This window comes from Calonectris borealis, chromosome 3 (genome assembly GCF_964195595.1).
Source record: "Calonectris borealis chromosome 3, bCalBor7.hap1.2, whole genome shotgun sequence".
Taxonomy (NCBI): Eukaryota; Metazoa; Chordata; class Aves; order Procellariiformes; family Procellariidae; genus Calonectris; species Calonectris borealis.
Window position 1 is genome coordinate 110,448,857 of NC_134314.1, and position 13,352 is coordinate 110,462,208.

General features: G+C 45.4%; 1 protein-coding gene across 1 annotated transcript in view; it reads left to right on the forward strand.

Moving 5' to 3' along the window:
* The first annotated feature begins 1,743 nt into the window (after positions 1-1,743).
* The window catches only part of ALK (ALK receptor tyrosine kinase), a 316,153-nt gene continuing 304,544 nt past the window's right edge, over positions 1,744-13,352 (forward strand). Inside the window, exon 1 of the mRNA XM_075147934.1 lies at positions 1,744-2,326. Within this exon, the coding sequence (XP_075004035.1) occupies positions 1,744-2,326 (583 nt within the window). The remainder of the gene's footprint in view (positions 2,327-13,352) is intronic.

Here is a 13,352-nt window from a genome sequence, read left to right on the forward strand (position 1 = left end):
GAACACTTGTATGTATTTCAGTCTGTTTCTAGTCATCTTCCTCTTCTAACAAAAGGAAGACTGAGCCCAAAGTATTACTAAAACTTAAAAGTGAAGGATTAGGGTTCACATATTGGGCAAGTGAATCTAATGGATAGTGAAATAAGAGGAGCAGGGGGAGAACGAGGATACGTCCAAAGCCCAGTTGGGGAAACGCCGCCGTCTTGCATGGGCTTTGAATTAACACACCTGTATGAGGCTGAATACGGCACAAAAGTGGCTTTTTTTGTATGAATTATATTATCTAACTAATCCTTCAGCGATTGCCCTGAAGTTCCTTCCTCAGCTTTTCTGTACAGAAAAGATCTTGGTTCCCTTTTCTAGCATCGTGCCTACAATTACACTCTTTGGCACTACAATTATGGAGGCATTACACTGTGGTTCTGCTCCACAATATCTGTATATTAACATTAATTTGATCTAAGCAGAAGAATAACTGCATGACAGAGTAATTGCACTCTAATGATTATATAGTTAAAGTACCTGGATTATAAAAATATACATGCATTAAGTATCAAACTAAAGAGATAATAATAAGTAAGTCATTAATTCATATAGGCAACTTCGAGAAATATGAATGAGTTATGATTAGTTATCCTAAGGCATAGCACTAATGTAATTACAGTAATTATATTGTATTTATTAAAGGTAAAAAAGGGGAAATTGTTGCATGAACGTTTCTTAAGGCTGTTGTTTTCATTCTGAAATGGAAGAATTTTGTTCAGTTTTTCAGAATGACTTATGCTGTAAGATTTCTCCTCCCCTACTTCTCACCTTTTTTTTTCCCCCTACAGGGGAAAGACATCCAGAGTTGTTTTGGGGACGTCAGCCTTTAAGGAGGTAAGGAAGGCAGCCAGGAAGGAAAGGAAGGGAAGGAAAGGAAAGAAGGGAAGAAAGGGAAGGATGGGAGGAAAAGGAAGGATGGGAAGGAAAGGAAGAGAGAGGGAAGAAAAGGAAGGGAGAAAACCGAACAGTTCTGTCCATCATTGCCTGCACCGAGAGACACAGAAGAGAGAGAAGAGGCGGGGAACGGCACCCCAGAGCCCCTCACCACACGCGGGTGGCGGCCGAGCTCGGGGGCCGGTGCCCACCCCCGGCCCCGCCGGGCCATGTGGAGGTGCGGCTCCAACCCTGCCCTTCCCAGAGCACCGGGTCTCCCCGTGTACCGCAAACGGCCGCTTCCCCAGCCCCATGCCAGGGGACCGTGCGTCCCCCAGCCCCGTACCCGGAGACCGCGCGTCCTCCAGCCCGGGGACGGCGCTCCCCCGGCCCAGGCGGCGGGACGGCCGGGAGCCGCCGGGCCATTTTTCTCTCAATGAACGCGCCCCCCCGCCGCGCGCCCTGTCTCCGCCCGCCCCGCCCCCGGTACATTTGCATAATGACGGCTGCCGGGGCCAGCATTGGCTGCTGGCGGGCGGGCTCGGGCGTGATGTCAGCGCTCGCCGGGTAATGCCTGCGTTGTGGCGGGTAGTTGGAGCCGGCAAAGCCCGCGCAGCGGCGGCTGCGGGCGGACTGGCCCGGCGGCGGCCCCGCGCTCCCCGGGCGGACGGGCCTCCGCAGCGGACCGGACCGGCATCGCGCCTCGCGGGCGGACCAGCCCGGCGCAGCGCTCCCCGGCGCCGCTCCGTGGCCGCCAGCCCCGCGCGCGCAGGCCGGGGCGCGGCGCCCCGCGGGGCGCTGCCGGCCGCCGCGGGCGGGTGGGTCATGGCGGGGGGCAGGCTGCCCGCCCGCCTCCTGGCCGCCGCTTGCCTCGCCCTGAGCTTGGCCCCGGGGGCGGCGGGGCCGCGGGAGAGCCCCGGCCTCTCGCGGCTGCAGAGGAGGAGCCTGGCGGTGGACTTCGTCGTGCCCTCGCTGTTTCGCACCTACATGCGGGAGCTGGTGCTGGGGCAGCCGGGGCGCGCCGCGGCGCGGTGCCGCCTGCGGCTGGACTGCGCGCCTCTGCTTCTCGCCGCCCGCGGGGGGCTGCCGCGGGCCGCGCCGCCCGCCCCCCCCGGCGGGCCCTCCGCGGCCGGGCGGCGGCCGCGGCGCGCCAAGCAGCTGGTGCTGGAGGTGGGCGAGGGCAGCCTGCGGGACGGCTGCGCCGGCGAGCCGCCGCCGGGCTCCGGCGGGGCGCAGCTGGAGTTCAACCTCACCGAGCTCTTCGCCTGGTGGCTCCGCGCCGGCGACGGGCGGCTGCGGGTGCGGCTGATGCCCGAGCGCCGCGGCGCCCTCCCGGGCAGCGAGCGCGGGCTGTCGGCGGCCATCCGCGCCGCCCGCCCCCGCCTCCTCTTCCACGTCTCCGCGGCAGGTGAGCCGTGCGTTGCATGCCGCGCACCGCGCCGGGCAGCGCCCCTCGCCCACTCCCGCCGAGCCCCCGCTGCGTGCGCCCCCGCGGACCCCACCACGGGTGCGGAGTCCCGGCGGTGCAGCGTGCCCTTTCCACCGGGACACGCGTCCAGCCCCTCTGCGCCGTAGCCCCCGTCACTGCCAGCCCGGCGGGTGCGGGAAGCGCAGCTCCCCCGAGCAATCACGGCTTCCCCTAACAGCTTGTCCTTAACGGCTGCGCTTTACCGTTACAAAATGTATCGAGGGGCTTTTGTGGGGACAGGAGGACTATTTTGGAAGCGCTGAGGGATATTTACGAAATGTCAAGAGTTCGTTTGTGCCAGACAGCCGCAAGCGAGACCCAAAGGTTAAAGTGTCTTTAGTCTAAGGACGGCAAGATCAGGTTCTTGGAAACTTAAAAAATATCATCTTAAAAAGGGAAGCTTCCTCAAAGTGCTGCAAGTGATTCCAAGGTTATGTGCAGGCAGACTTCAGGGAACAAGCACAAACATTTCCAAAACTGGGGCTGACTGCCAAATTTGTACATTAAGGCTATGGGCTATTGGTATCAATATTATTCCTCTTTAAACATATAAGGTAATGGCTGACAGACTAACCTGCAAGAAGCAGGTTTTCCTCTGAGTTTCATGTATCTGGAACTGAGTTAATTTCTATCCCTTTTAAAACCACAGAGGATCCTTAGCAAACTGCACTGTAGCAGCTACAGTAAGACAAGAAGTTGTACATCTGAGGAAGATCATGTAGCACTGGTACTTCTGTGAAGAGAAAACCTGGCTTAAAATTTTGATTCTGGACGACAGTGATTTGTAGTCAGGGTATGGGGCAGTTACCTCAAATCGAGGCTCTGCTTTGGGCCAGGGATCAAGAGAGATTTCCATTCTGTGTGTGCATTGTACCTTTAACAGAAGCTCTGATTCAGGCTTTCCCACTAAAAGAATATAATTCCTAGAGGACTGCAGGGCCAAATAATTTATCACAGTGAGTTAAGTTAGGTGGCTTTTATGAAGCTGTGTAGAAGTCAATGGTGTATTCCTGAGTAGCCACCTACTTAATGGACCACAGAATATACTTAAGTAAATTCACAAGAGGTGAGACAAGTCAGTGCGAGGCTTTGAATACAGAATTGGAGCAACTGATTTTTGATGCTCATCTGAAAAGCTGGGCCAGCAATCTGAATAATTACAAACTGAACCCATCTCATTCCTTGCTGCCTGAAACGAAAATCAAAGCAGGCTGTCAGAGCAGGCTGGGAGTGAGTCAGTCTTACACTTGTGGCTGAAGTGAGATACCTGGGCTAGCTCTTTTGTGTCAGTTCTGGCAGGGGTAACGCAGAGGTACCGTCTACCACAAGGTGGCTAGGTGAGGCCAACACACCCTACCTTGCCTTGCTACATTGCAGTAAAAAAAGAATAATTAATAAAAATTAAAGACACCAAAACCCACCGTCTCTTTTTTTTTGTGTGAGGAATTTATTGTGAGTAGCAGTTACTTTGCTTTACAGATCTCACTCTTTGGCAATGAAGGTACAGCCTTAGCTTTTAATGCTATCTTGACTCCGGTGCTTATAGCAATAAGGGAGCTGGAGGGAATGCATTTCTCTTCTTTGAGGATGAAGGTGTGTATACATGTGAACTAACAGGTGCTCCGATCTTGTGAATACAACGCAGGTGGAGCTTTAACCAAAGTTAGTAAAACCCACAGACTCTGGATGTTGGCTGTTGTCTCACTGTTGAGAAGAAATGCATGTTTTTCCAAATAGATAAGTAGTAGTTAGCTATGCCCCTGTAAAATCGTGTTGGAGACAAGGCTCTGCTGTTCTTACTGCAACAGAGTCTTGCAAAGCCAATCATAGGGGATGCAGGAAAAGGAGGAGCAGAGGGAAGAAATATGGACCTCATTTACCTATATCACACTAATAACTTCTCCTAGCAGCTGTTCATAATCTCCTGTAAAAATTCTAGTCTCTTCTTGAATTCTACACCAAGGTTGCAAACATGCATAAATTGTGTCACTATAAAATTGCATCTCTGCTTTTTCAGCAATGACACCTTTGTGTAGTTATACTGTTACATGGCTTTGCACTGGATTTGTAACATGGGTTTGTTTAAAAACATTAAAAATCCATTCTTTCTACTTTGCGAAGGTGCTGCCTATGTGAACACCATGTGTCACTGCCATGCCATGTAGCCCTGCCGACAGCAGGATGTGCTGACACAGTGGTAACAGCATGAACAGCATCCACCAGCCCATAAGTGTGTAGATTCCAGCAATTATTAACACCATTGCAGCTAATGTGTACGGGACTTAACTAAAGCCCTTCCTGAGGCAACTGAGCCTTTCCTTCATTGGTTAAGCTAATTGGAAATGGATTTCAAACAACACAATCCTCCCATCAACAATGTAAAACTGCCTCACTTATGTTGACATACTTAGATTTTTTTTTTGCTTTTTTTTTCTCTCCTCTGCTGGAGATGCCCAAGATCTTCCCAGATGCCTGCAGTACTTCCCAGGAAAAGGTATAATTACCTTGCTAAATTATTTTTGCCAAGTTATCCTCCATGTGAATGGAGAATGAATTATATTTTAGGATGAGGAAAAATTGCAAGGGGATGAATTCCCATTGACCTTAAGGGTGACAACAGAGTCCTGTAGATAATGCTTTATTCTCTTTAACTGTTATACTCTCTGATACTGGCTCAAAGATATTCAACTGGAGTGAACCTTTTCCCTTTTAAACAGCATGTTTGCACAAAGCGTAAAGCAATTTGTCTCAGTGTGTTACTGAACAATTAGTAAAGGATGTACTTAGTGGACTGCTGCTGTTTAACAGACAAACCATAAAGTTCACAGGAATTTCTACAGGGCTCTCCTGCAAATACTCTCAATGCCAGATTTCTCTCACACACTCATCCTCGTGGGAACAGAGCATCCTGCAAGAAAAAGCTTCCATTTAGAGATGCTGTGGTCCTCAGCCCATCTACCATTTCTGTGTCAGCTTGGCCTTTTCAAAATCGGGTAAGAGAGTTTTCCTCTCTTGGAAATGCTTTCAAAATTAATATTGGCTGCTTCTCCTTCCCTCAGTGCTTCTCTGGGACAAAAAAATCAAATTAATTTCAATCATTTCTGTGGAAAAATACACAACAAAAAATGCAGAGGAAGGGAGGGGTGAGCTCGGGGAGGATCGCAGTGGTGCAGATCTCCCACATTTTAGGCGAACCTCCCAACTACCAGGTTGCTGTTGACTTTGCTCTCATTGTCTGGTTTTGACTGCAAATTCCACCCTACCTCCAAGGAAACCTTTCCCAAAAGAGTTTAATCAAAACCAGTGCATTGCCATGGGAAACTGAACAGCTAGCGAACCTTTCTGTCAGAAGAGTTCTGGCCAGTTTTAGTTCTGGTCTTACAGGATTTGCTATCTAGTGTCGAAACACAGTGGGTCTCTGTAGCAGTGTACTCTCTGGACAGATTATTGAGCTTTCTTGCAAAAAAAATCCTAAATTTTCTATATAGAGAGACTGTCAGTTAAAGAACTGTCTGAGCATCAGCACTGACCGCCCCTTGCATGACTGATCTGCTGCTGGGCTAAAATTACTCCCAGGACTTTTAAGATCTGATAGGGTAGCATATGTTGTGCAGAGGTCTTGGGGGGGCCTTCTTGGCAAATCCATCCCACAGATAATACGGCCTGGGTAGGCAGGGGTTTGGATTAGTCCAAGGTCTACACTCTACACTCACATGGGCTTCATAGTGATCCAGAGCCCTTGCACCCTAACCCTGCATTGGCATTTGGATTTTTTTCATGTTAACGTCACAGGTAACCAATCCATTCACTGTAGGGCACCTGAGCCACAAATGTTGCTAAATAGGTTTCTTGTGAGTTTACTCAGGAAGTTTAATAAGCTGAAATGGCCATAAAATAACTTCCCATGAGAACTAATTGCTACTTACATATGCAAAGGTGGGAAGCATATGTTAAAAAGGGGCATACAGGGATGAAAATGAGTCATTCCTCCCTCTAAAGGTCAATGTACTTTCATTCATGAAATAGATTTAACATTCCAATTATATTTTTTAAATAGCAATGCATAACTTTTCATCCTCTGGCTAGGCGAAATATTACTCCTGTACTGTGGCCTTCGTCTAAAATTTTATTAACTTGCCACATGTATTCTCTCTGAAACTGTCTGCATTCACTACATACCAATGCTATTATAATGCTGAAGCAATTAGGCTTTACATCTTTAGGGTACTGCTACCATGCACCTGAACTCATTTGCAGGAGGAACCTTTTGCCTAAAGATTAGAAAGAACTCCAGACTAGATGAAAATGTGGTTTTGAAAGTGGACATTTTGTAGATGAAAATCAGAGCTCCAAGCTGAAATCTGACTGTAGTAAAGTCTGCAGAATTCTTTCTGCATATTTTAGAGGTACCAGCATTTAATCAAGTTTTCTTAGTTATATTTTTCTTTTGTTATTTTTTGGTTTTGTTCTTCTGCTTTCAAAGAACAAAGTTTGGAGTTGTGCCATACTGAGCAGAAAACTGGTAAAAGGCATCAGTCACTTTCCAGTTGCTCTCTGTTTTTCTCTCATCCGTGTCTGTATGCAACATCTGAGATCTGATTTTGCTCTTCTGATAAATCAGTGGCAATACTTGGTGAATAAGAGTGAAGCATTGCAGTAGGGCTTCTGAAAGGTTTTCATTGCAGTGCAAGTGGTTTTGCTCTTTTCTGCTGTGGTTTTGCGCTTTGCCTCGGCTATCAGGCCGGCTTTGCCAGTCCAAAGCTTAATAACGGGCCTGAGTTGCGCCCGAGTTTACTCTAGACATGCACTAGTGCAAATTGAGGTTTTCCTTTTATACCCTTGCATTGTCATGGGTGCCAATGTGCTGCATGCTGATTACCAGTTACTAAATCACAGTGAATCCTAAGTGTGCTTAGGAGCATCTTTCCCAGTCCTTCCTGCCCTAAGTATTAGGTCTGTAGCATCTCCCTCTAGACCTCCAGTCTTGGGTGCTCTCCAGAAATGTGGATTTAGTCAGTCCACAGTGCCTCTTCTTGAACTGTAAATGCCTCTTGAAGAGGAAATCAATTGCCTAGTGATGGGTTTGCCTGGTTCGTGGGCAGCATGATCCTTGGTCCTGCTGCTGTGCTGCCTGTTCCTGTCCAAATCACTTTCCTACTCCATCAGCACCAAGAAAACTCATAGCATATGACTCTCTTGACTGATGGTGCCTTGTTGACTATTTCCATGCTAATCACAAAAATTTAGGGCTTTGCAAATTCGTTCCCAATTATTTGGTAGATAATGTTAGAAATTATGCTCAATCTTTGAGTGGTTCATGCCGTGATCACTATTCCACATGGTTTTGCTTGGACCAGAGTTATGCGGTGTTGCTGATCTTTGATGGGAGTCAGGATTACACACAATGTGTTTATGATTTCTAGGTTTGTTTTCTGCAAATTTTGTTTACTTTTAGGCTCATTGTTCTTATGAATGTTCTTATTCATAAGCGTGTTAGGTAAAATTTCCATAAACAAACACCAAAAGGGGCACAAGTATCAGTTTATGATGTTTATTTTTTTTTTATTTGAATGAACATTTATGGCACATTTTAAAAAGATGTTTTCTCTAAACTTGCTGTGCTTTTATTTCTCCATCCTTGAAAACAGGGAATAAATACCTACAGCAAAGAAGTGCACTGGGAGGCTTAAGTGCTTTATTATACAAATGCAGAGACATTCTTCAAAATCAAAGGCGGTTTTGCAGTGTTTGATTGAATTGTATCCTGAAGTAATCTGGTCATTTGGTTCACTGCACATCTCACATGAACATTAACTGATAGGAAATAAAATCTGTGTTTGTGACAATGTTTGTGAATTAGCCAAAAGAAGTAGAAAAAGTGAGGGGAGATTGGCAGTATTTAGCACTTACTCACAAAATTCCCAAATAAATGAGCCTCATCATAGTAAAGAAAGTATCTCCTTTTCAATATATCAGTGCTAACTCATTTGGGGTGATGGTGTTTTGGGAGTCCGAGTTGTGTTTTTCTTCCCAAGCGGCAGCAAATTCCGCGCTCTGCCTGGACATTTCCTGTCTTTAATTCTCATACCAAAGCATCCACCTGGGCTACCCAGAACTAGAGTACTGAGACTAGGAAATCTACTTTTTTGGCACAAGTGATTTACCTAACAGCAAACAGCAGTTCAGGTTGCCAGCTTTCCAAATCTCTTTCTATCCGCTGAGCCACAGCATCTGTTTCCTGAGAAGCCACTTCTGAGCTCAACGGGGCTGCTGAGACCACAGTGCTGAGCTGAGAAAGGTCCTTTATTAAAAGTGCCACATTTGTCTTCCTTCTCTAATTCAGAAAAATTTGGTTGGAGAAAAATGTCATGGAAGCATAAATGCAGATTTGATAAGTCTGACCTTTCTTTTCTTGCGAACAATAAATGTCAGAAAGCTTAAAATGACAAGCTGGAATGGCTGGAGGTTATTTATGTGTTTAAATATTTAGGCAAGAAACACATTTTGAGACTAAAGTCTAATTTACATAAGTATTTTGATTTATGACTGAGGCGGCTGAGTACCTTCATGGTTGTCACTATCCCGCTTATAATGGCTACTCAGAAATTCCCTCTGTCAGCACAGATAGGACTTAGATATCTCCACTTTCAGAAGCTATAAACTATGTCAGTTGTAGTGAAGGAGAATCATCTTCACGTGTTAGTCTTGTAGGATCTATGACTTGAATGGTCAACTTCTATGGCTGAAGTGCTATATGCAGTAGAAAGAGCTGGTGGCCGGCTGCAAATAGACTTCAGACAAGTTTCTAACAACAGACATTTCAAAGAAAATGGTTAACTTTTGTACAAAGATGGAATCGAGCATGGAAAATTAGGTACCGAATGTGAAGTAATCCTTGTGGTTTGAAAACAGCGTATCAGTTAACATTTTGCATTTATTTTTCCTTTTGCCAAAGAACTTCAGTAGGTAGCTGCAAGGGTAGCTGCAAGAATCAAGTTCTGCTTTGACTTCCAACTTAGTTATCTTGCAGTATTGGGTCTGTCATCAGTAACTATGGCACAGAGTGAGAGGGAGGAGGAGAGAATCACAGGAGGAACTGGGCCCAGAAGAGGGGTTGTGTATACACAGCTCTGCCATTGACACGCCATGTGATGCGAATACTTCCCTTCGTGGCAGATGCTTCCTTTGCAAAGCAAGGGTAGTGTTGACTGCTTTTGAACTCCATTGGTAGAAGGTGCTATTTTTTTGTGGATTACTGGTGCTTTTACTTTCTAAGAAGAACCTCAATAAAGACAATAAGGTGCAGTCTGAACTCTCGGATTTCTAAGGGAAAAGCCAAAACAGCCTACCATATTGATTTATTCCCATCTCTGCAGTGCTAATCATAGGACTGCTATTTCCTTCACTTCAGTGATAGCACACTTCTGAAACTTAAAAATGGCATCAGTTTTGTTTGATGCTACAAGAGTTTGAGTTTCTGTTTTTTTTGAAAAATTATGAGCCTTGCCTTTGACTATTAAAACACCACCTGTCTTGAAGCCAAATGGTCAAATTTAGATTTGCAATTTGAATACTTTGTGAGGCTTTGGCCAGGGTTACTTGTAGCCCCACGAAATGTGAGGGAGAGTGGGATAGGCTGTGGTTCCTCTGCCCATGGCCAGCTGGCCAGGGTGCATTTAGCAGCTGCAGCTGGGCACCACCTCCATTTGCCGTGAGGAGCTGCAGGTGTTGGCTGCTGTTGGCTAGTGGGGGCTGCTGAGCAAACCGAGCACTGGCTGTCCTGGGAATGGAAAACATTGTGGAGACAGTAGGAGAAGGTTTGTCCTTTATGTTTTTCTACTTAAGGTATTAGAAATTAACACAGAATGGGGGATTTGAGATTGTTTAAAACTTCAGTGGCCTGCCTGTTTCTTCCTGGATTACAGATGGCAAAGTGGAGATACTAGGCAGGAACCTTCCATCTGGATGGTTCTAGAAGCGTGGGACATCCCCTTTATAACTTATCTCTAGCAACTCTTCAGTTCAGTTTGCAAATCTCAAAACTCTTTTCGGTGGTAGTCCAATGTTTACATCAAGGCCAAAGAACTACTTTCCTGCTCAAACAAGGATATATGCTGAATCCATTTCGGACTGGGATTTCCTCTTTAGCAGTACACTGTGAAGAAAGAGGTGCAGGCTCTTTCTGCAAGCTTCTCCCCTTTTTCTCACTCTCTCTGGTCTCATACCTTACAAAACCTTGTGATGAAAGAAAACCATGACACTATCTCTGAGTTACAAGCTGGGCAAAGGGAGAGAAGATAGTTCTGTGTAAGGTGGAGAGCAGAGAACACTTGGTGGTGAGTGTAGATGGAAACAGCAGGGATACTGCAGTGGTGAGGATGGGAATACAGTTTGATATGGCTGTGTGTGGATTCTTGTGCTATGTATTTCTTGATGTCTTTAGCAAGAGGTAATATTAGTCTAAGTACATACTGAATGATGTGCACGAGTAGGCGTATCGGAAATGGTATTTCTTCGTATGTCAGTTCTTTCTAGGACTTTTATCTTATTAAAGATTTCTTTCCAGCTCAGTTTTGAAAGCTTGCATGGTTCTTCGGAATGCAGTCGCTGTAGTGCCTGTGAGATGCAGCTGAATATCTGTGACTTCACCTATTAGAAATCTGTGGTGATCCTTCAGAGCTCTGCAAGTTGCAGCAGACCTCCAATTACAACTTGTCCATTGGCATTCACCTGCTGTTTCTACTGGCCCATTAAGTAACAGGCTATCTCAGATGCATCGGAATGTCTGGGCTTTTTATAGCCTCTTTCATGTTAGATTCTCAAAGTACTTTAAGCCTTATCACCCTGGTGACAATGCTAAGCATTATTATATCTATTTTACAGAGAGATCATAGAAGCCAGGGATGGAAAAAGCATTATTTGATTATGTTAGACTGCAAGTGCTGAATACAGTTTTCTCATATAGAATATACTAACTAGTGATGTTTCTCTCTGCTTCAGCCAAAAGGCCAAGAAAGAACAAGAAATTAGAGTTGAGAGGCTCAGTAACTCACTGGAAATACTGTAGCAGTTGTTGGCAAAACCACCTTCGAGTCTTCTCTGCTCCATACTGTGTTTGCGGCACTTGTCTTTCAAATAAATCTGGTTTTGTCACATTCCACACTTTTTACAATATTGTTTGCTTTTTGGCTTTGGGAGCATCTGTGATCTGCCGAGCCTCTCCCTATCTTCAGACATCGCCCTGTGGCCTTTTCGATTGTAGGGCAGCGTATGTCAGCATTAGAGAGCGTGATGCAATGGTTATTTCTGAGGGACTTTTCATTATTGATGCTAATTAAACTTGAAACTAATGAGAAAGGATTACTTTTCAGGGCTCGAGAGGAGGCCAGAATAGTTATTATAGGTTAATTATTCTTCTAAAAGACTCGGTTTAAGTAACAATTCATTTTGTCACTTTTTTTCTTACGTTGTACAAGAGTCTTGTTTGAAGAGGATTCGAAATATAATTGCTGCACTGACCTCATCTAGCTCTCAATCAGTAATCTCCTTCCATCAGCAAAAGGTTAATAAAATCTTTAAGGAAAGGAATTCTGTGCCTTATCTATGTGTAGACAATTCAGAATAGGTCTCCCTGCAAGTATTTCCTATTACCCTTCTGCATGATTTCCTTGGCATACTTTTTAGATTTGAAAAATGCCGTATTCCATAAAGCTTCCAAAATTAATGGTTGCTTTGCAAACCAGGTGCATTACAGTGGCAGAGAGTTCAATCTGGTCAGGGCTGGCTTGAGAGTTGGCATGCAAGTCAGAACCTGCTTCCCTTTGTTTTTAAAGGACTAGAGCCTGTGGTCAACCTTAAAAATCTCTCCTCATTTTACAGGGCACTGAGGTGTCCACGTGATGATTAGTATTTGCTGAGTAATCAAGGAAAGGAGGAGACAAGTCTTATTTTACATAGGAGCCAAGGTCTCTTTCTCGCTGGGAAGCACTATGGCTTTTGGCAAGGAGGACACACACTGGTCCCCTTTGCTCCTTCCCAGCTCTCATGTTGTCACTTTCTTCCTCTTGGGACTTTGTAGAGATGAGTGATGGCTTCAGGCTGTTGCAACACTGTACTACAAAAAGGGAAAGAGAGAGCTGGATTAGTGATATTGTGACTGCGGAAAGCTGAATAAAATGCTTGTGGACAGGGAGGATATCAGTCTTTATTAGCTGTAAATGTTAGGGCATTGCCTGATGCCTTCTGTCATGGCACCTGCTTTGCAGATACGGCGCTCTTGTGTTAACGTGAGGGCTGTGAAGGCAAATGTCCATTTTTGAAAGTGATGCTGTGAGCAGTGAGGGTTCAAATGGATGGTGGGAGGTTGCAGCTTAGGAAAGCCCCTCAGTGCTGGGGTGATTTACCTACTAAGTGCACATTACAATCTGAGGTGCAACACTGTGTCTTAAAAGGGCAGCATTCACCAGTCCTGAGTTCAAGACGAGAGTTACATCCTCCATCTGGGCAGTGGTATCAAGTTCAAAGATAAAACATCCTCTGAGTAATCATTCTTGCCACAGGACTCTGCTTAGGCCAGCTCATAGGATTTTGGACAATATTTGAAGTGCCGAGTCCCTTTTGCAGTTAAGGTTTTAAATCACACAAAGATTGATCAAAAGCCCAATGTTTCCTTCTGTGCCTTGCCAGCCTACTGTCCTTTATCTCCTGAAACAAAGCAGCATTAACTTTTAAGATCTGATTCAGTAACATTTTATGGATAATAATTATGACTGATATTAAGCCTTCAGCAACCAGTCTGTATGGAGACTTAATGTATTGAGGTTTATTACCAGTGTAACCTATCTTTTTACGTCGGTTGTAAAGCAGTATCAACTATACCGATAAGAAGAAAAGGAAATATCAATGAACTATTTGCCTCTGCTTCTCTGCAGGGTGTTCATATGCTTGCCACTTAATATTGCTAGCA